Below are 22,836 nucleotides of genomic sequence, written 5' to 3'. Positions count from 1 at the left end.
CCACGTTAGCATAGATCGACCTCCCTTCGATATGCTCTACGGGAGGAAGTGTAGGACCCCAATCTGTTGGGGCGAGTTCGGTCAGAGAGTCATGGGGAGTACTGAAGTAGTACTCAAGACTACTGAGAGGATCCAGCAGGTCCGGAGCAGGCTGCAGACTGCTCAGAGTCGGCAGAAGAGCTATGCCGACAAGCAACGTTCAGACTTGGAGTTTCAGGTGGCGCAACATGGTTCTCCTGAAGGTGTCACCTTGGAAAGGTGTCATCCGGTACATTGGTCCTTTCAGGGTTATATCCCAGGTGGGCAAGGTGGCGTATCGATTGAATCTTCCAGCAGAGTTAAGCCATATCCACAATACTTTTCATGTTTCTTAGTTACAGAAGTGCTTAGTGGATGACTCAGCAGTTGTGCCCCTAGAGGATATTCAGTTTGATGACAGCCTGAATTACATTGAGAGACCGGTAGCTATTCTCGACAAGAAGAGGAAGGAGCTAAGGAACAAGAGGGTTGATCTGGTGAAGGTGCAATGGCAGCACCGCAAGGGAGTGGACTTGGGAGCCCGAGGAGGAGATGAGGGAGCACTACCCAGAGTTGTTTCTTGACGCACCAGACTTCGAGGACGAAGTCTAAGACAAGTGGGGGAGAATTGTAACGCCTGATTCCTGGCACACATTTATTCATAATTTATTCATTTTTGAAAAGCTACTTGACGAGTTGGGAGCCCCAAACTCGTCGAGTAGAAACGAGATTGGACGCGAGATGTTAAGCAACCTACTCGACGAGTTGCGAGCCTCAAATCAACGAGTAGGTCTGCCATAATGAAACCCTAATTTCAGGGTTTTACACCCTATTTAAGCATCTTAATCCCCACTTGCTGGCCTCATTTCCAGCCTCCAAGTCCCAAACCCTAATCCACGAAACCCTAAACCTTTGTGTGAGCTTATGAGCCATTTTTAGTGAACTTTGGGTGATTAGAAGCTTGTAGAAGAAGAAGAAGCTAGAGGATTCTAGGAGAAGATTGTAGATCCAGAAGCAACTTCTCATCCTCTTCATTTTCTGGCAAGCAAGCCTCAACCTTGCTTAATAGCTTGTTAGATCTCTTCTTTGTCACCTTATTGGGTTTTTGGGTCCAAGAAGCTTGACCCTTGGTATATGGACGTCCCAAGCAAGGATCCTTTCAGATTTGGAATCATTAAGGGTTGTTATGGCATAAAGGTGTAAACTTTTATGCCATTGGAACCCCCATGCAAGCTCTAAGGTGTTATTTTGGCCTTTTTAGCTCCAAAAGGCCATGCATGGAAGGAAAGTTAGGAGCTTTACGTGTCCAAGTGATGTCTAAGGCCTAGATCTATGTTAGTATGATTTAGTTTGGAGTATTATGGCTTTTGGACCAAGATCTATGATCTGGAGAGTTAGGGTTTGAGCTAAACCCTTTAAGAAGGATTATTAGTGGGTAAAGTTGGAAACTTTACCCACTAATAATCCTTCTTAAAGGGTTTAGCTTAAACCCTAACTCTCGGAAACTTTACCCTTAAAGGTGTGTTTCCAGTATGTAGATGAAGTATGGGGTTTGGATTGAAGGATAAGAGCTTAATTGTGATGGCTCAAACAGACAGATGAACTCGGCGAGTCCATAGAATGACTCGACGAGTTGAATCGTGTTGTCCCGATTTTGTGCCAGATAGAACTCGACGAGTCGGGGGGATGACTCGGCGAGTTGGATTGCGATTTCCAAGATTTTTGAGTTATAGAACTCGACGAGTTGATAGGTCCACTCGGCGAGTTGAGTCAACAAGAATGTTGACTTTGACCAGAATGATGACTTTGACCATGGGTAAAATAGTCATTTTACCCTTAGAAGGATTATCAGTTTTTGACTAAGTGATTATTGTGATAATGATAGTCGGGGAGTCATCGGAGCAGCTATTAGAGATTTGTCTCACGAGATTTCAGCAACCAGCTTGAGAGGTGAGTCTTCCTCCAGTAGGAACGAGTCTAAGGCACCAAGGCCGGCCCGTTTATGTATGTTAGTATGTTCCAGATTAAGATCCGAGGCCAGGCGGGGCCCGATGTAGCTTTATATGTTTTCCGGATTTTGATCCGATGCCGGGACGATACCGGAAGGATGTTAGTATGCTTGATGTCTTTGTGATTCTTGCATGTGAATGTATTTTGTATGTTTCCGGACTACGGTCCGATGCCGAGCGGGGCCCGAGGAATGTTTATATGTCTATAGTTAAGTGGTTATGCTTATGTTATGTGTGTTAGTAGTTTATGCTCATATGTATGCCGAGCTGTGCTCGATGCCGTGCGGGGCCGATGCCAGATGCGGTCTGATGCCGGGCGGGGTCCGATGCCGGACTAGCCGATGTCGGGCAACTCCCGATGTAGTAGGGCGGGGCCTAATGTATGATATATGTGATTATGTGTATGGTATGTGGTAGTTTGTGGAGACTCACAAAGATTCGTGCTTACAGTTTTCAGTTTTGGTTTCAGGTACTTCCGCTAGTAAGGGGAAGAGTTCGGTATGACTGCATGGCACACACCATAGGGTTTTAGCCTGGGAGGATTCACTCTGATGTTTTGATATATGATTTTGATATATTGACAACTGTTATAATAATTTTTAAGATACACGATTCATGACTTTTATGTATGATGATGGATACTTATGGTTTTATTAATGAATTAAAATGAAATTTTTGGACCGTGTTTTTGGGATGTTTCATATTCTCAAGAGCAAATTCAATCTGCTTACGAGATGTATTTGAATGATTCGATGAGTGGAAGTACTCCGTCTCAAGAATCTACTCCTGCAGTGCAAAAGTGGAAAGAAATTCCAAAGAAGAAAGTTGAGGGATTTCAGAAAAAGGATGAAAGAATGAAAGTCAATGTTGACCCTTTCTCATTGAATGATTACATTTCGATGCCTAAAGCCAATGAAAATGACTTAATTGACAATTTCAAGTCGAAAGTTCGTAGTTGGATTATAGGTTCTTCGTTGCATGATGTGTTTCAAGTTAATGTCCAAGGACCCAAAAGGTCTTGGGGACCTAAATTCTTCTAATTGATTGCAGGTTATTTGTGACGAGCAATATGACGAAGGCTGGTATATTGATAGTAGATGCTCGCGTCACATGACTGGAAGGAAGGAAAATTTACGTGATTTTTGAAAGTTGGACAATGTTGGAGTTGTAAAGTTTGGCAACAACAACAAGTGTAAAGTAAAAGGATATAGAAAAGCAACGAATGAGAAATTCACGGTGAATCGAGTTGCATATGTTGAAGGCTTAAAGAATAATCTGATTAGTGTTTCGTAACTGGTTGTTGGCACTAGAAATCAGGTTATATTTGATGAGGAAGGAAGTATTATTTCCAACTAGCAAACGAAGGAAATTCTACTAAAGTCGAAACGAAAGGGAGATAGAATAACAACGTACCAATAACCTAATACTTTATATGAGAAGGTAGTTGAAGGGAGGCTGAAGGAACAACAACAGGAACCACAAGGTTGTTGCAAGGAAAGGCAACAATGTCATCAATAGAGAGAGAGGGAGGGAAGCGAGAATGCGGTGGAAGAAGACAGCAGCAAGACGATGTCAACTTATAATGGGTCCCTATGCTATACACGAATATAAAAAAGGAGTAATAACTACATTTAACATATATTATTAATTCCAAAATTTCTAGTTCACCATCGCTTATAAAAATATTTTTCTACTTGTTTGATAGTCGGGCGGTCTTTCTTTAGTCTCGTAAGACAATTTTAGGTTTGATATGAAGTTTAATAACTTTCGTTGAAAATAATAATCTACCGTTCCAAAATAATATTTCTGAGCGCACACTGTTGCGCCGAAACCTTGAAAAATCATAACTTCCTCTGACGAAGTCAGATTTGGACGTTCTCTATATGTACGCTCTCGGTTTAACGACTACTACGACTTTCGTTTAGATCACTAAGGCTAAAAATAATTTATCAAAAAAGTCACTTTATTTGATACGCAGAGTCACGTCGGTTTAATCACGAAACTTCGAAAAAACATAACTTCTTCATACGAAGTCGGATTTCAGCGTTCCTTATATGTACGAAATCTTTGTCATATATACTATAACTTTGTTTCAGATTATTTATCATAAATAATATTCTATCAAAAAGTCATTTTTAACGCTTATTATATTTTAATTGACTAGTCCGAATCTGCGGGTGTTACAATCGATGAAGCGATAAGTATGGTGATGAAGATGTTGGGTTTTTATATAAAAATCTGGTTTCACAAACGGTAAAAATGGCAACGAAATATTTAAATTTGTTGAATATACTAAAACCATTTTAACCCACTAAGGATCTTTTGCAAGACTTAGAAAGATAAAAGCAACCATAGAAAGAAAAGTGTTACAACTTTTGAAGACTTTGATTATCATGGGAGATTGGAAGTTGATGAAGTATGGTATGAAACTTCAAGGTAGAAGTTCTCTAGAGATACCCACCAACAATAAATCAACTTGATAAGATGCTAGTCTTCTTCTTGTAATAAAAGAACCTCTTAAGCTCTTAAGACAAAGAAACTAGTTTACCTTAAAAGAAAGTATTCAAGTATCATCTCCATCTTTATGTTCTTAACACGTTAAGAAACAAAAAATAGAGAAAATATGGAGATGGGAAACACCAAATTTTGTGGTTTTAGCTAGTAAAAGAAGAGATACATGCAAGCCTTTTAATCATCTTAATCCAAGTCCTTACCCATTGAGTCTTGATGCTTTAATACCCCATGCATCTAGCAACAAAAGACTAAAAGTGTAAGAACATGACTTTATGATTAAATAAATGCAAGCATGTCTTCTTTTTCTCTTTGCAGTTTCCTTGAATATTTTATAAAAAGAAGAAGCTAGTTTTTCTATAAAACTTTTCTAATTTTTATAACTTATAAAACATATAAATCCATAAAAGACAAAACCCCATTTTGGTCCAAAAAGATGTATATGACATAATAAATCATACCTTATGATATATTATGATATATTTTGATACCTAACATTGAAAATTAATATTTCCATAAAATAAATAATTTCCAAAAAATTACAAGATCTATATTTATTTATCAAGAATCAAATTCTTATAAATAATATATTTGCATAAAGTTGTTGTTAGTGTGACTCTTTAGGATCATATATTATCTATCAATATTATTGTATAATGACTCTTGGACATATAGGTCAGAAGATGAACGTCGACCACGAAGGGAGATGATAATCAATAAGATGAGGCTATAACGGTGTCTAGAAAGATGACCGACAACGACTGACGATGGTTGTTCTAGATAGAAGATCGTTGGAGTTGGAGAGAGATAAAAGTAGGGAGGGGGTGAACATTGTAATCTAATAGGGTTTTATTGAAGGTTGAGTTGGGGAGGGTATTTTCTTTTCTTTTAAAATTAAAATTACTTAAAGAAAAAGATAAAATAAACTAAAAATGTTATTAATGTTATTAATGTCATTTTATATGGTAAATAATTAACTATACAAAAATTAGATTTACATCGTAAAATACATAGACGTGTTGATAGTTGTCATCAACCAACTAATTATGCAAAATGCAGTGACTATTTTTGTCTGGATATTATACAAAAACTAGTTGTGAGACTCATGTATTACATGAGTTAATTTAAAAAAGAAGGGTTAAATATAAAAATCAAAATATTTGAGAATTTAAAATTTATAAGAAAATAAAAAAATAATAATTTATTATAATGGAAATGTTTTTTATCTTTTAAATTTAAACAAATTAAATAAAGAAAAGAAATTAATGAGTTTTAATTTTGGAAATTTTGAAATTAAAAGGTAAGTTTATTAGTGAAATTAATATCCATTTATTACTACATTTATTGTAATTATTATAGTAAAATATTATGTGAAATTTAATAAAATAAAAAAACTTATAAAATGACATATAGAAAAAAATTAATTCAAAATAACCACAAAATGACATTTGATAAATTAAATAAGAGTGCGATAAATAATAAAAAAAACCTTTATTTATTAAAAATGATTTGGAATTTCAAGATTGCTAATTTTTTAAATATAAATAAATTAAAATCACACCGATATGGATATTTATTTAACCGTATATGTTTTTTTTTTTAAACTATAACTTTGTAGAATCCTAAATTACCACCACAAATTAGATTATTACGTAAGACTTTTATCAAAAGTATGGTAACACATGAAAAACGACCAAATTAAAGAATTGATTTGTAGAAATGTTTTGGATTCTATCATTCCAGGCACTGTAGAAAGTTTACCCTAAAAGTGGCAAATTGGTAAGCGGGCCCCACGCCCAACAATGGCACCTTGTTGAGAAGATGAGCTGGTACCCCCTGCCTCCCTCTATAAAATAAACCTACTACACACCTCGTCGAGGCCGAGAAAAACCCCACCCACCAGAACCCCCTCTCTCTCTCTCTCTCTCTCTCTCTCGTGTGCGTGTGTCTGTGTGCGTGTCTGCGGGAGTGTGCATAACAGCAGCCGTCGGCTGCTACGTCGGTTGTTCAGTTTTGTTCGTTTTATCTTTTAAAGATTCATCTTGAATCCATATACCCAGCGTATCGAGTCCATATACAAAACCCCCCCAACTAAATCGGCCTGTCAATTGGAGGAAAGTGGGCGCTTGATTTGAACCATTCCTTCTTTAAACTAAGTTGATAGCTATCCAGATCTGATAATAAACGCTTCAAAAATCTGTTTATTGGAAAGATCTGAAGCAGGGGGAGTTTTTGATAAAAATTGTTGGTATCTGATAATGTCGGTGGCTTTGAATCATGCTGTCCAGGCCCGACCCGACGCGGACGTAACGAAACCTTTCGCTTCCGCTTCCCGTCCGTTAAACGGGTTAGCCCGGATTGGGGTTGGCCGGAGCGGGACATGGGCGAGCCGTGGCTCGGTTGTTAAACAGTCTAGTCTGTTAGGGAAGAAGTTGTATGGGACTAGGCTGCAACGGGGGTCGGTTTCCGAGACGCTCCATCAATGGAAATCGGATGGTCCGGGTCGTGACCCGAAGCTTAAGTTGGTGGTTCGGTCTGCTTTGTCGCTAGTGCCGGAGAAGCCCTTAGGTCTTTATGATCCATCCTTTGATAAGGATGCATGTGGGGTCGGTTTTGTTGCTGAATTATCCGGCAAAAGTAACCGCAATACGGTATGTATCACTTTCGCTTGCGTTTTCAAATTTGTAGTTTTATGTTTGTTTTTCAATCAATTTGACTACTGAATTACTTTTGTGACCTGATTTAGGTGACTGATGCGATTGAGATGTTGGTTCGTATGTCACATAGAGGTGCCTGTGGATGTGAAACAAACACCGGCGACGGTGCCGGAATTCTCGTCGGTCTTCCCCATGACTTCTACAAGGAGGTATATATACTTAAAGCTCTTTCTACACATATCGTAGTCAGTACATAAGTTGCATATTAAAGCTAGTTCACTTTTTTATTTCGCAAGATGAGTAATTATGTCTTATTTTATGGATAAATTTGCATCATCAGGTTGCTAAAGATGAAGGGTTTGAGCTACCACCACCTGGGAAATATGCAGTGGGGATGTTCTTCTTGCCTACTTCCGATACCAGACGGGAGCAAAGCAAGATTGTGTTCACAAAGGTATCATAACCGAGCTTGATTTCATCTTAACCACGTATGCTGCTTCTTGATATTGCAAAATTTGTTTACAACTTCACAATTACAATTGCAGGTTGCTGAATCACTCGGGCACACAGTTCTTGGCTGGCGAACTGTTCCCACAGATAATTCTGGATTGGGGAAGTCTGCTATTCAAACAGAACCCGTCATTGAACAAGTGTTCCTCACACCCACGTCTAGGTCAAAAGCTGATTTTGAGCAGCAGGTATATATGATCTTAAATAGCATAATGTTTAAATCAACATATATGAATGATGCTTATCTTGATTCTTAATTATTGATTAATAATTGGTATTTGCAGATGTACATACTAAGAAGGGTTTCAATGGTAGCTATCCGTGCTGCATTGAACCTTCAACATGGTGGGATCAGGGACTTCTATATATGTTCTTTATCATCAAGGTTTGGTTTTCTTGAATCTTGATATCAATTATTGATTGTATTCAATTATTTAACTATTTATCATATGGGTTTCTAAAATTGAAATGATTTATATGCAGAACTATTGTGTACAAAGGTCAGTTAAAACCGAACCAGTTGAAGGAGTATTATTATGCAGATCTTGGGAATGAAAGGTTTACGAGCTACATGGCCCTGGTAATTATTTATCCATATACTTATTTTTTGTCCACTGACTTCATACTTAACAACAGCATTGGATCAACCGGTTAACGGGAGAGAGATGCGTGGTTAACTTATGATTTTGGATTGGATGCTCGATTCATTAGTGGTGAGTTGGTAATAACCTCATTAAGAAGTTCATCATGTTTACACAAACTTGGTGCATTCTTGTGCTCAGTTCTTGATCATGAAACTTCATGAGGTTGTATAGGGATTACATGATGTTTCGATACAGAGCCTAATCCTTATTTTAACAATATCATGGATCTCAATCATTGAAAATATCGGGTTTTGCATTCTTTTGTCTAGATTCATTCTCGGTTTTCAACCAACACTTTTCCTAGCTGGGATCGAGCTCAGCCTATGCGTGTTCTTGGCCACAATGGAGAAATCAACACACTTAGAGGGAATGTTAACTGGTATGCTTACGCCCTCCATGTGTTTGATCATTTGTCAATCTTTTATTGCTCATTAGTTTTCAGTTTTCGCCTAATTGTTGTTTGCTTTTAATCTTTCTTTATTCAGGATGAAGGCACGTGAAGGTCTTCTGAAATGCAAAGAGCTTGGCCTTTCAAAGAATGAGATGAAGAAACTTCTTCCCATTGTAGATGCCAGCTCATCAGATTCAGGTGCTTTTGATGGTGTTCTTGAGCTTTTGGTGAGAGCTGGTAGAAGTCTTCCAGAAGCTGTTATGATGATGATTCCAGAAGCCTGGCAGAATGACAAGAATATGGATCCTAAAAGAAAGGCATTATATGAATACTTCTCAGCTTTAATGGAGCCATGGGATGGACCTGCACTTGTTTCATGTATGAGTTTTGAGCTTCATTTCACTCTTATCTGTTACTTTGAGACATTTAATTTTGTGCTTACATAAAAAGTTATATGCAGTTACTGATGGGAGATACCTTGGAGCTACATTGGACAGAAATGGTCTACGTCCAGGTCGATTTTATGTTACTCATAGTGGAAGAGTTATAATGGCAAGTGAAGTTGGAGTTGTTGATATTCCACCTGAGGATGTTTCAAGAAAAGGCAGACTTAACCCTGGAATGATGCTTCTTGTGGACTTTGAGAAACATACAGTTGTAGATGATGAGGCCTTGAAAAAACAATACTCATTACAAAGACCATATGGAAAGTGGCTTGAACAACAAAAGATAGAATTGAAGCACATTGTTGAATCTGTTAACAAATCCGCCCGTGCATGTCCCCCTATTGCTGGAGTTTCACAAGTAAGAATCTTTTCTTGATCTTTTCAGTCTTTCTTTTGAAAAAAATATATCAGCATCCTAAACTTTTAAATTTTAGGCAACTCCAAATGATGATAACATGGAGAACATGGGTATTCGTGGCCTTTTGGCCCCATTGAAGGCTTTCGGGTATGTAGTTTTAAACTTTAATGCTTCTTGATTCTTTGTTAGTGGTGAATTGAGAAATCTGATTCGAGAGTAATTATGCAGTTATACTATTGAAGCTTTGGAGATGCTTTTACTTCCAATGGCAAAAGATGGTGTTGAGGCGCTTGGTTCAATGGGAAATGATGCTCCATTGGCTGTGATGTCAGACAGAGAGAAGCTAACATTTGAGTATTTCAAGCAAATGTTTGCACAAGTAACAAATCCACCTATCGATCCTATCAGGGAGAAAATTGTAACTTCCATGGAATGCATGGTGGGACCAGAAGGTGATCTTACTGAGACAACAGAAGAGCAATGCCATCGCCTTTCTCTAAAAGGACCACTTTTGTCTATTGAAGAGATGGAGTCCATTAAAAAGATGAATTTCAGAGGGTGGAGAAGCAAAGTTCTTGATATAACCTACCCTAAAGAACTTGGCAAAAAGGGTTTGGAGGAAACCCTAGATAGAATCTGTTCACAGGCACACAATGCCATCAAAGAGGGTTATACCACATTGGTCCTTTCTGACAGAGGTAAGCCATTTTAAGCTATTTTTTTAAAATCATACATGTTGATTGAACATTTGAACATGTCTAGCTAATTTAACTTGTGGGGTTCTTAAAAAATGCAGCCTTTTCATCAAAACGAGTAGCAGTAAGCTCACTCTTGGCAGTTGGGGCTGTCCACCATCATTTAGTCAAGAAGCTTGAGAGAACCAGAGTTGCTTTAATGGTGGAATCAGCTGAGCCACGTGAAGTACACCATTTTTGTACTTTAGTTGGATTTGGTGTTGATGCCATCTGTCCCTATTTAGCAGTTGAAGCCATTTGGAGGATGCAAGTTGATGGCAAGATTCCACCAAAGTCAAACGGTGACTTCCATTCAAAAGAGGAATTAGTCAAAAAGTACTACAAAGCAAGCCACTATGGAATGATGAAGGTTCTTGCAAAAATGGGTATATCAACTTTGGCTTCATATAAAGGTGCACAAATCTTTGAGGCAGTTGGGTTATCAACAGAAGTAATGGAAAGATGCTTTGCTGGAACTCCAAGTAGAGTTGAAGGAGCAACATTTGAAGCACTTGCTGGTGATGCTCTTCAGTTACATGATTTAGGGTTTCCATCACGCCAGTTCCCTCCCAACAGTGCTGAAGCTGTTGCTTTACCTAACCCTGGTGATTATCATTGGAGAAAAGGTGGTGAAGTCCATTTGAATGACCCTCTTGCTATTGCCAAGTTACAAGAAGCTGCTAGAGGCAACAGTGTTGAAGCCTATAAAGAGTATTCAAAACGTATACATGAGTTAAACAAAACCTGCAATCTTCGTGGACTTTTGAAGTTTAAAGAGGGAAAAGTCAAGGTTCCTTTAGAAGAAGTTGAACCTGCAAGTGAAATTGTGAAAAGATTCTGTACTGGAGCCATGAGTTATGGTTCTATCTCACTTGAAGCACACAGCACCCTTGCAATCGCCATGAACAAAATTGGAGGCAAATCTAACACTGGTATGTATATTGAAAGATCTTCCAACACCCTTATGTTATATCTTTAAAAAGCTTATGAATTTGTTGTTGAAAGATCTTCCAACACCCTTATGTTATATCTTTAAAAAGCTTATAAATTTGTTGTCAAAATTAATTCTTTAGGTGAGGGAGGTGAGAATCCATCTCGTTTGGAACCACTTCCAGATGGTTCAATGAACCCAAAAAGGAGTGCAATCAAGCAAGTTGCTAGTGGAAGATTTGGGGTCAACAGTTATTACCTTACAAATGCAGATGAAATACAGATAAAGATGGCACAGGTATAATAACTTTCTTCATCATTTTGTAAACCCAGAGTCTGTCTGTCTCCTCTCCCTGTTAGTTGGAACGATAAGTTCCTCCCTCTTGTTCATGAATTTATGTTAATGAACAGATGATGCCGAATCTGCAAAGCACCTCATGGTGACTTTGCATCTTTAAGTGATTACATTACCCCATTTGGCATTTGGTGAGATTAAATAAAACAAACAAAAATCGATTATCACATACCAAATGACTGCATCACTTATTTTAAAATCACCATATCACAGGGAGCAAAACCAGGTGAAGGTGGTGAGCTTCCAGGACACAAAGTCATTGGAGACATCGCCACCACTAGAAACTCGACAGCTGGCGTTGGTCTAATCAGCCCTCCACCTCACCACGACATCTACTCAATCGAAGATCTCGCTCAACTAATTCACGATTTAAAGAACGCGAATCCTTCTGCGCGAGTGAGTGTGAAACTAGTATCCGAAGCTGGTGTCGGAGTAATCGCAAGTGGAGTAGTGAAAGGCCATGCGGACCATGTCTTGATTTCAGGTCACGATGGTGGGACCGGTGCGTCCAGGTGGACCGGGATCAAAAGTGCTGGACTCCCATGGGAACTCGGTCTAGCCGAGACCCATCAAACCCTAGTTGCAAACGACCTCCGTGGTCGAACCGTTCTTCAAACAGATGGCCAGTTGAAAACCGGAAGAGATGTAGCCATTGCTGCTCTTTTAGGAGCAGAAGAATTTGGATTCAGTACAGCTCCCCTCATCACACTCGGCTGTATCATGATGCGAAAGTGTCACAAAAACACATGTCCCGTAGGCATCGCCACACAGGATCCCGTCCTCCGTGAAAAGTTCGCAGGAGAACCCGAACATGTCATCAACTTCTTCTTCATGTTAGCAGAGGAAATGCGTGAACTCATGTCAGAAATGGGATTTAGAACAGTCAATGAAATGGTCGGGCGTGCAGACATGCTTGAAGTCGATAAAGAGTTGACCAAAAGCAACGAGAAGCTCAAGAACATTGACCTCTCACTTCTACTTCGACCCGCTGCTGACATCAGATCAGATGCTGCACAAACATGTGTCCAAAAACAAGATCATGGTCTTGACATGGCACTCGATCAACGGCTGATATCGCTCGCGAAACCCGCTTTAGAAAAAGGTCTTCCTGTTTACATCGAGTCACCGATCTGTAATGTGAATCGTGCTGTTGGGACAATGCTTAGTCATGAAGTGACTAAAAGGTATCATTTACCGGGTCTTCCAGCTGATACGATCCATATTAAGCTCCATGGAAGTGCGGGGCAGAGTATCGGAGCCTTTTTATGCCCGGGGATTATGCTTGAGCTTGAAGGTGATAGTAATGATTATGTTGGAAAAGGGTTGTCTGGTGGGAAGATTGTGGTTTATCCCCCGAAAGGAAGTGGGTTTGATCCTAAAGAGAACATTGTGATTGGGAATGTGGCTTTATACGGGGCGACAAGTGGCGAAGCTTATTTTAATGGAATGGCAGCTGAAAGATTCTGTGTGAGGAACTCAGGGGCAAAAACGGTAGTTGAAGGTGTTGGTGATCATGGATGTGAGTACATGACAGGTGGGACAGTTGTCATATTGGGAAAAACCGGGAGGAATTTTGCTGCGGGGATGAGCGGTGGAATCGCGTATGTTCTTGATGTTGACTTGAAGTTTCGGTCAAGGTGTAATACCGAGCTGGTTGATCTTGACAAGGTTGAAGATGAGGAGGATATTATGACTTTGAAAATGATGATTCAGCAACATCAGAGACACACAAACAGCCAGCTGGCAAAGGAAGTACTTGCTGACTTTGACCATCTTTTGCCCAAGTTTATCAAGGTTTTCCCGAGGGATTATAAGCGGATTTTAGCCACCATGAAAGAAACAGAAGTCGCTAAAAAAGCTGCTGATTTGGCTGCTGAAGAAGCTGACATTCGTGAGGAAGATGTGTTGAAGGAGAAAGATGCTTTTGAGGAACTTAAGAAGCTGGCAGCCAAGTCATTGACTGAGACAGTTAATCAGTTGATTGAGACTGTTAATCAGGTCTTTATTTATTTATTTATAATGCTATAGATTTTGTTCAAGGGGTAAAATAGTAATTTTGTTTGGTTTTGGATTTTCAGGTGAAAGAGGATGAAAAAGCCGAACAGGCGACCCGACCATCGCGAGTTGCTGATGCGGTCAAACATCGGGGGTTTGTTGCGTATGAGCGCGAGGGTGTGTCTTACCGGGACCCGTCTGTACGGATGAATGATTGGAATGAAGTTATGGAAGAGTCGAAACCGGGCCCGCTATTGACAACTCAATCTGCAAGGTGCATGGATTGTGGTACCCCTTTTTGCCATCAGGTAACAAACTTAATTATTAGTCTTGTTTTGTTGTACAAGCTTTAGCTTTAGGGAGGGTAGTTTAGTAAATTTACCTTTTTGTGAAATAATGAATGACAGGAAAACACGGGTTGCCCTCTCGGGAACAAAATCCCTGAGTTCAACGAGTTGGTTTATCAGAACAGATGGCGTGAGGCATTGGATCGACTTCTTGAAACAAATAACTTCCCGGAGTTCACGGGCCGGGTTTGCCCCGCTCCATGTGAAGGTTCATGTGTGCTGGGCATAATCGAAAACCCGGTCTCCATCAAAAGCATTGAGTGTTCAATCATAGACAAAGCCTTTGAAGAAGGATGGATGGTGCCCAGACCCCCCCTCAAGAGAACAGGGTATGTGTAAATAATATTGGTAATATGTAGGTAGGTAGGTTTATACGTTTCAGTTTCACATCTGACTTTTATAATTTATTTACAGGAAAAAAGTTGCAATTGTTGGAAGTGGGCCCTCTGGATTGGCTGCAGCTGATCAACTAAACAGAATGGGTCATACAGTGACTGTGTTGGAGCGGGCTGATCGGATCGGTGGACTGATGATGTACGGTGTTCCTAACATGAAGACAGACAAGATTGATGTTGTTCAAAGACGGGTTGACCTCATGGCTAAAGAAGGTGTGAATTTTGTGGTGAACGCAAATGTAGGAACCGATCCGGTGTACTCAATCGAACGCCTTCGTGAAGAGAATGATGCGGTTATTTTAGCAGTAGGGGCCACAAAGCCAAGGGACCTCCCTGTTCCTGGACGTGAGCTCTCGGGTGTGCATTTTGCAATGGAGTTTCTACATGCGAATACTAAAAGCTTATTGGATAGCAATCTTGAAGATGGAAACTATATTTCTGCAAAGGGAAAGAAGGTGATTGTGATTGGTGGAGGTGACACTGGTACGGATTGCATCGGGACATCAATCCGACATGGTTGCACCAGCATTGTAAACCTCGAGCTTCTTCCTGAACCACCTCGAACCCGGGCCCCAGGCAACCCATGGCCACAGTGGCCTCGTGTGTTCCGTGTGGATTATGGACACCAGGAAGCTGCTACGAAATTCGGGAAAGACCCACGATCATATGAGGTGTTGACTAAACGGTTCATTAGTGATGATAATGGAGCCGTGAAAGGGTTGGAGTTGGTTAGAGTTCAATGGGGGAAAGATGAAAGTGGAAGGTTTCAGTTTAAGGAGGTGGAAGGTTCTGAAGAGATTCTCGAGGCTGATTTGGTTTTGTTAGCCATGGGATTTCTTGGTCCGGAACCGGTTAGTATATTTACTATTTACTATTTACTATTTACATACAAACATTAATTAATACGTTGTTTTTCTTATTGTATTTTAATATATATAAAATGTTGACAGACAATAGCGGATAAATTGGGGTTGGAGAAAGACGGGAGGTCGAATGTGAAGGCGGAATACGGGAGATTTGCTACAAATGTGGAAGGTGTGTTTGCAGCCGGTGATTGTAGGAGAGGGCAGTCGTTGGTGGTGTGGGCAATATCGGAAGGGCGGCAAGCGGCGGCTCAGGTGGATAAGTTTGTGATGAAGGAAGAGGAGATTGAAGATGGGAGGTTGCAGATAGAGGAGGGGAAGAAGAGGGAGGAGCAACAGGCGTTTAGAACATAGACACAGGGAGGAAGGTGGGCCGGGGGTGGTGATTATAAATTTATAATGATAATTATATAGTGTGGAAGCTTAGTTTTGTATCTTATTGTCCTCCACCTCTCCTGTGTCTTGGTAGCTGCTGTTTATAGCCTTTTTCCTTTTTCCTTTTGGTTTTGGTGGATTGCTTGTTTTGAACTTTGAAAAAAATAAATAAATGTACAGATGAGTCTGTTTCGTTTCATGTTATGTGAAAGCTAGATTAGTATTTTTTTTTTTCGTAAATTGGAAGAGCCTGTTATGCTTTAAAGATAAAAGGGAAAATGACTTCAAAAGGTAATAATGTTTAAAAACGTACAAAAAACACCATTATTCTTTTTTTAGTGAAAAAAATACCATTTTATCGGGTATTATAGGTTAGCCGGTTAAAAGATTTATGGGAATAATTGTGCCCTTACCATTCGTTATTTCCCCCAGAATCAAGGGTTATTTCCTTCTCCTTCGTTCGTTCATCCTTTCCACAGAATCACAATGGATTCCAACTTCACAATCAAAGTAAATCATACATGTTCTTTTGTTCCCAAACCGATTGTGTATTTCAATCCAGTAAAAATGGTTGTTAGCAATGTCGATTTCAGAAGCATGAGTTTCATGGAGTTCATCTCGTATGTGAAGAACTTGGTCAAGGATGGAAGAATCAATGTGTACTTTTGTCTTCCACAACGTTCACTGAGAGATGGGTTAAGAGTATTGGAAGATGAAAATGATTATGTTCGTTTCCTTGATGCTGGATATGAGAATGGGGGTATGATCAATTTGTACATTGATCACAGTTAGTATTTAGTTATGGAGTGGATTGAAGAAGAGATAGCTGAAGATGGATCGATGGATGGTAATACGGATGATGATGATGATGTAGACTCTGAGCTTTCAGATGATGATTTCGTGGAGCATGAGCCTGATGATGAAGTGATACAACTACAACCATCTGATGATCCTTTCATTAGAAGAGAATTTTTCAAGCCTCCAAGAGTTGTGGATGATGAAAAAGATGATAAGAAAGATGTCAAGAAAGATCTTCATAAGTATCCAGTTCATGATCCTAACCAAAAATGGGATACAATGTTTCCAGTCTTAGGTATGAAATTCTATGATCGTTATGAACTTAAGCATTTGTTAAGCAATTATGCTGTTGCTAATGGGTATAAACTGTGGTATGAAAAAATGATTCAACTAGATTATTAGTTAGATGTTGCAAAGGTGAAGAGAAGTTTAAATGCCCTTTTAGGTTGTGGGCAACATGGATGAGTAAAGAAAGATCATTTCAGATTAAGTCCTTAATCTCTGAACATAATTGTAGTAGGGCCTTCAATTTAGGTTAAATGGTCACATATAGTTGGATTGGAAAACAGTTAATAGAAACCATAATAGAGAATCCAAGAATAAGTTACAGAAAAATGGCAGCAGCAGTGCTTAGAGATTTTAATCTAAAAGTTAGTTTTGGTCAGTGTAGAAATGCCAAAAAATTTGCAATGGATGAGATAGAAGGGAGCTTGGTGGCACACTATGAAAAGCTTAGGAGTTATGGTTTGGAGCTATTGAGTACTAATCCAGGTTCCACAGTGAAATTGGATGTGGATATCATGCCTGATTCTACAGTCCATTTTTCTAAGATGTATATTTGCTTGAAGGCTGTGAAGGATGGCTGGATTGAAGGGTGTAGAAGAGTGCTTGGTGTAGATGGATGTTTTTTAAAGGGACTTTGTAGAGGTGAGGTACTTTCAGCTGTTGGTAGGGATGCTAATAACCAAATGTATCCTCTAGCATGGGTTGTTGTACCAGTTGAAAATAAGGCAAATTGGAAATGGTTTTTGGATCTATTACTTGAAGACATTGATATGGGACAAGGTAGAGGACTAACCATCATCTCTGACCAACACAAGGTAGTCAACTGTTTTTTAATAATAGTATTTCTATTTTATTTTTAATTTATAATGACATTCAAATGTTACTTAATAGGGACTGATTGAAGCAGTTAAGGAAAGAGTGTCAGAATGTGAGCATAGACAATGTGCTAGGCATGTCTATGCCAACTTCAAGAAAAAATTCTCAGGAGCTGAATACAGGCTACTTTTCTGGTGTGCTGCCAAGGCCACAACAACCACAAAATTTGAAGATATCATGAAGGAGATCAAATTGATTGACATAAATGCCTATGAACACCTAATGAAAAAAAAAACCAAACACATGGTCTAGGGCATTTTTTAGGGAAGATAGTGCTAGTGATGCCATTGAAAATGGTATATCAGAGTCATTTAATGCAGCCATTGTGGAAGCTAGAAAAAAACCAATAATAGCAATGTTGGAAGATATTAGAGTGTATGTCATGGAAAGGATGTTTACTCAGAAAAGGAAGGGACTGAAGTGGAACTTGGAGATTTGTCCCTCAATTAGAAGGAAGATTGAGGACATGAAGAAAATACAGAGGTATTTATACATAATACATATATATATATATATATATATATATATATATATATATATATATATATATATATATATATATATATATATATATATATATCAGCATGTGGTTGCTCTAACTTTGAAAAAGGAGAAAGTGTGGTCCTTCTCAGAGGAACACAAAACTTAGGTTGAGGAGGAAAGTTGTGACCAAGGATGATACAGGGGGAAGTCTTGAAAATCCTCTCACACTATAGGAGCAGTAATGGGGACAACTTTTGTGAAGGGCATCTTTTGTTAGCTTTTGTCTTCGTGATCTTTTGTTAGCTTTAGTGGAGGACATCTTTTGGTAGGGAATCTTTTGTTGGGCACATCTTTTGATAACTTGTTTACATTTAAGTCAAAAACTGATGAAGCCACATGTGGTTAGGTGTAATGTGTCTTTTGATAACTTGTTTATATTTAATGTATGTGGTCCCACTTTGATAATGTATGTGGTTTGGTAATGTATGTGGTTTATATTTATGGACAAGGACAGGGACAAGGCCATTCCAATATGTGGTCCAACTTTTTGCCAATATACTAACCAGGAATCAATAATTCCATTTCAATATACACAATGACTATTAATCAGGAATCATTAATTCCATTCATGTGTGAAGAATCAATATAAAGCAATAATCAATAATTCCATTCCATTCCAGGAATCACTGATTCCATTCCTGTGTGAAGAATCAATATTAACCAGGAATCATTAATTCCATTTCAATATACACAATGGCTATTAATCAGGAATCATTAATTCCATTCATGTGTGAAGAATCAATATTAAGCAGTAATCAATAATTCCATTCCATTCCAGGAATCACTGATTCCATTCCAGTATGAGCACTCAATTATATTTACGAATCATTGGTCCCATTCCTATATCAAAACTAAATTTATTTCCATAAAACATTGATTCAATTCCAATACAAGACTTTTAATTAACCAAACTTTCAAAATACATTACCAAAGTCATTACATTACAATTTTCATTTCATTTCAATATAACATACATAAAAAACATAACAAAGAACAACAACATACAACATTTGAGATTCCAATATTTCCTAGTTAATTTATCCAAGTCTTTTCTGAAACTCATTGATTCTTTATCTGCCTTCACCTTATGTGTCCAAAAATTATTTTCCAATATTGATATCTTGACTTCAGGGTTGTCTTCTTTTATTAGTTCTTCATCTTGATCGACCCATTCTCAGAAATCACATTTCTTCTTCTTCTTATCCTTCAATATACATAATAAAATTCACATAATAAATTAAGTATGAAGGAGAAGTAGATGATAGATGCTAGAACCACTTACTAGTGAGTTACGACATACTCTGAACTTTCTACCCGGATTATCAACCGTAGTTGAGGTCCAAACTTGGGAAGGCTTCTCACAGTGACAAGGGTGAGCATAATCAATTGTGCTCCTGCTCTTGGAAATGTTCGAATTTGACTTAGAATAATTTGATGAACTTGAAGATGCCATAGGAGCCGAAGGAGGGGGATGAAGATGGAATCCTAATTTGATGGATGAAGGTTATTAAAGCACGTTCAATAGTTGACCTGAGGTAACCGGTTACCTCAGGTCATTCTAAAGGGTTATTTGTATTTTGTTGGTATTTTTTGTACAAAAATTTCATTTTAATGATATTTTTTTCACTAAAAAAAGAATAATGGTATTTTTTGTACGTTTTTGAAACATTATTACCTTTTTAAGTCATTTTCCCAAGATAAAACGTCGGTAGCCTTCCATTGGACTGAAATGGGAGATGCCAAATTGACTTAACGGGCTGAAAAAACATCTTTGTTTTCATTGAAACTTAGGCCATACATTTCTATCAACTTTTGATATGCAAAACAAAATCAGTTATAACTAAATAAATGGGTGCCGATTTTTCTAAAGAGTATTTTGATAGCTCCCCTGAATAATTAATTTATTGAAAATTATGCCCCTAAACCCATTTATAGTCTTTTATGATTTTGAAGAGAGAAATCTAAACAATATGCCTTTTTTGTGGAAAGAAAAACTCACGATCTATACTTTTTTATTAAAATTTAAAAAAATTTGAAAACTATATCCTTTTTTTTTTAAATTCAAGTTCCACAATGTGGTGGCTGATATACAGGGAGGCTTTGATCCTTGTATTCTTGTGGTAAATGTGAAAATTGATAAATCTAATAGCACATTCTACATATGTGAACTCTTACATTTGGCTAGCTCTGCAGAAATCCAAAGTTTTCCCCCCTCTGGATCAGCACAAGGAAAAAAAAGGGGCCACACATTATTTTGTTTAATATAACTTTTGCTGCTGTTTCCAAAAAAAAAAAAAAAAAAAACAAAAAATCAAGTTTGAATAACATCGGAAGTTCCTCATCACATGCAAACTTATTCATACCAACCTTTTTCAAATGCTGAGAAGTCAAAAAAGTTACAGATGCTTCAAAAGGTATTATCCAAACTCAAGGAGGATGGAATTTGTAATTGTAAATCAAACACTATTGGAGTAATAGGTTTCAAGCGTCGTTTGGTTTCCGAGAACGGTGGTGTGTTTTGTTTTTGTTTCCGAAAGCTGCGGTTTAGGTATGGTATTTTCCAGTTAAATGGTTAAGGGTATATTAGTCCTTCCACCAATTATTCAGTGGCTAAATCAAAAATCAATGCCCTAAATAAATGGAGGATACCAACAAAAGCAGATGTGCAACATTATGTTCTCAAGGACACGTTCTGTCGTTCATATTTGTAAGCCGACGACGTGGCATAGCAAAAACCATGTCACAAACATTTAAACCACGTCACCTCTTTAAAGACAAAACCAATTATAATATGTTCTTTTTCTTCAATTCACTGTTCCTTACAAAAAACAATGGCAATGTCTAATTTGCGCCGTCTACTCTCCACGCCACCGCCGGACCTCTCCCGTCCCGCTGCGATTTTCTCCACTGTCCGATCGGAACTATCTAACCCTGCAAATCGGTTCTTCTCCAGTTCTCCGGAAAAGCTTCAAAGCCAACAAGACTTGCCCAACAATCAGCACGAAGCTGTTAACGAACAAGATCAGATCCAGAAACTTCAAGATCACGAAGAGGGGAACGATGAAGACGACGGTGACGAACCTGATATGAACAAAGAGACCGGCGAGATCGGTGGACCCCGAGGTCCCGAGCCTACTCGTTACGGCGATTGGGAACGTAATGGTCGTTGCTCTGATTTCTAAGTCCCCCAATTTCATCTTCTAAACAGGTTAGGGTTCATTCGGTTGATTTCAGATCTTTTTATATATATATGTGATTTAATGTTTTCATAGTTGTGTTAATTGTAACCGGAAAGATTGATATTCAGTAATAAAGCAATGATGGTCTAGGGTTTCATCATTGAAATCAAATTTGTCGGTTGTTTTTAGCTTAAGGGACTGTTTCATTTTCGTGTTTCCAAAGTGTATTTGCAATCTTCATACAAAGTGATGGTGAATTTCATGAACAGATGGTTGATTATTACTGTTTCAATCAATCGAAATGTAAGAATCAAAGAATGGAGGGTTTCCCCATTAGATCATTAACTTTATGCAAATTTGTGTCTTCTGGATGAAAAATCAAACCTTCACACGATTAGAATCCAACAAACCAATCCACGTATTGAGGGACAAACCCATTTGTGTGAAATTTGCCCATACTGGTAGCGAAAGCAAATTCCATACAACACTTCATTTTAATCGTTAAGCTCATTTCCACTTTTGTAACAAACTGAATGACTGAATCCGTGTATACTACCTTCCAAATCGGTAAGAATAAATTTAATGAGTGCTGTGATATATGAATACGTAGAAGATAGCTAAATTAATAAGACTGAAATTAAATAAAAGAAAAATGTCCTATTAACAGAGAACAAAATCAAATACTAATTAAACCGTCTACACTATACAGATTAACATTATACCTTCTCCAAAATGACATCGTAACAAAACTCAAATTAAACTGAAATAAAAAATTGAATAATTTAATAAGAATGATAACAAATGGAATTGCAATACTGCGTTTTTAAAAGGGTAACATTGAAAGGAATTTTTTTTTGGATGTGATATTGTAAATTCAATCACCTGCCGCCGCCGCCACCACTACCACCGCTGCCATCGCTACAACCACCACCCACCTCCATCTCCTCCTCCACCACCACCACCGCTACGATCACCACTCACAACCACCATCACCACCAGCACCACCGCTACGATCACGACCTTCCACCACCAGCAACAGCCACCACCACCATCGTCATCACCACCGCCACCGCACTGCCACCACTGATAATTAAAATTTAAACCTGGAAAACAATCACACTTTGTTAATTTAAAAAAACCAATAGTGCCAAAATGGGTAGCTTCCAATTCCATTCACTATGAGGCTTATTGTAATTACCAATATGTTTTAAGTTGCTTCAAGATTTGAAATCAATACAAGTTGACACAATATTTTCTCCAACCTATCACTCCCTTGAAATTGAAATAGACTAATTTATTATATTCAAAGACCAATCTAACTATCTAAGGCTATAGTTGTACTTGTAATGTCATCTTTAGGTAAATCAAATAATACACATTCAGTAATAGATTAGATTGAATATAGCCAAAATCGTTAATTACTTTGTACAAAACAGCAAAAAAAAAACCCAAATTACAAAATAGCCATCAAAATCGCAAATGGATTAAGCCCATCTGCGATGTCACCAAGCCATCTGCGAATGTACAAGTCGCTAAAGCACATCCGTGCATTAGTGACTTGTACGTTCGCAAATGGTATATATATATATATATATATATATATATATATATATATAT

At 38.2% G+C, this 22,836-nt stretch overlaps 3 protein-coding genes across 4 annotated transcripts; all 3 read left to right on the top strand.

The window, feature by feature from the left end:
* The first annotated feature begins 6,410 nt into the window (after positions 1–6,410).
* Positions 6,411–15,737, top strand: GLT1 (NADH-dependent glutamate synthase 1). Of its 2 annotated transcripts, XM_079072512.1 has the most exons (18): positions 6,411–7,189; positions 7,285–7,404; positions 7,536–7,649; positions 7,741–7,893; positions 7,990–8,090; positions 8,189–8,285; positions 8,619–8,728; positions 8,835–9,118; positions 9,201–9,544; positions 9,621–9,691; positions 9,773–10,242; positions 10,341–11,210; positions 11,352–11,506; positions 11,777–13,561; positions 13,642–13,866; positions 13,966–14,234; positions 14,320–15,151; positions 15,251–15,737. In XM_079072512.1, the coding sequence occupies exons 1-18, from the start codon at positions 6,797–6,799 to the stop codon at positions 15,515–15,517; spliced, it is 6,660 nt and encodes a 2,219-aa protein (XP_078928638.1). In that variant the 5' UTR covers positions 6,411–6,796; the 3' UTR covers positions 15,518–15,737. The 2 variants fall into 2 exon arrangements, with proteins under 2 accessions (XP_078928638.1, XP_078928639.1); XM_079072513.1 differs by lacking the exons at positions 6,411–7,189; positions 7,285–7,404; positions 7,536–7,649; positions 7,741–7,893; positions 7,990–8,090 and adding an exon at positions 8,342–8,418 and having other exon boundaries at positions 8,246–8,263.
* Positions 15,738–16,950: 1,213 nt separating this feature from the next.
* LOC145139704 (uncharacterized) lies at positions 16,951–18,386 on the top strand. The gene is made up of 4 exons (XM_079073434.1): positions 16,951–17,436; positions 17,513–17,631; positions 17,750–17,980; positions 18,284–18,386. Exons 1-4 carry the CDS (start codon positions 16,951–16,953, stop codon positions 18,384–18,386), a joined length of 939 nt encoding a protein of 312 aa, XP_078929560.1.
* A 2,441-nt stretch (positions 18,387–20,827) lies between these two features.
* Positions 20,828–21,485, top strand: LOC145136043 (succinate dehydrogenase assembly factor). The gene has a single exon (XM_079070244.1). The coding sequence runs from the start codon at positions 20,872–20,874 to the stop codon at positions 21,220–21,222; it is 351 nt and encodes a 116-aa protein (XP_078926370.1). The 5' UTR covers positions 20,828–20,871; the 3' UTR covers positions 21,223–21,485.
* The last annotated feature ends 1,351 nt before the right edge of the window (positions 21,486–22,836 follow it).

The sequence above is a fragment of the Lactuca virosa genome, chromosome 9 (genome assembly GCF_052849685.1).
Source record: "Lactuca virosa cultivar CGN04683 chromosome 9, Lactuca_virosa_CGN04683_v6, whole genome shotgun sequence".
Classification (NCBI taxonomy): Eukaryota; Viridiplantae; Streptophyta; class Magnoliopsida; order Asterales; family Asteraceae; genus Lactuca; species Lactuca virosa.
Note: the sequence above shows the minus strand (reverse complement) of the source record. Positions and strands in the feature narration are given on the sequence as shown.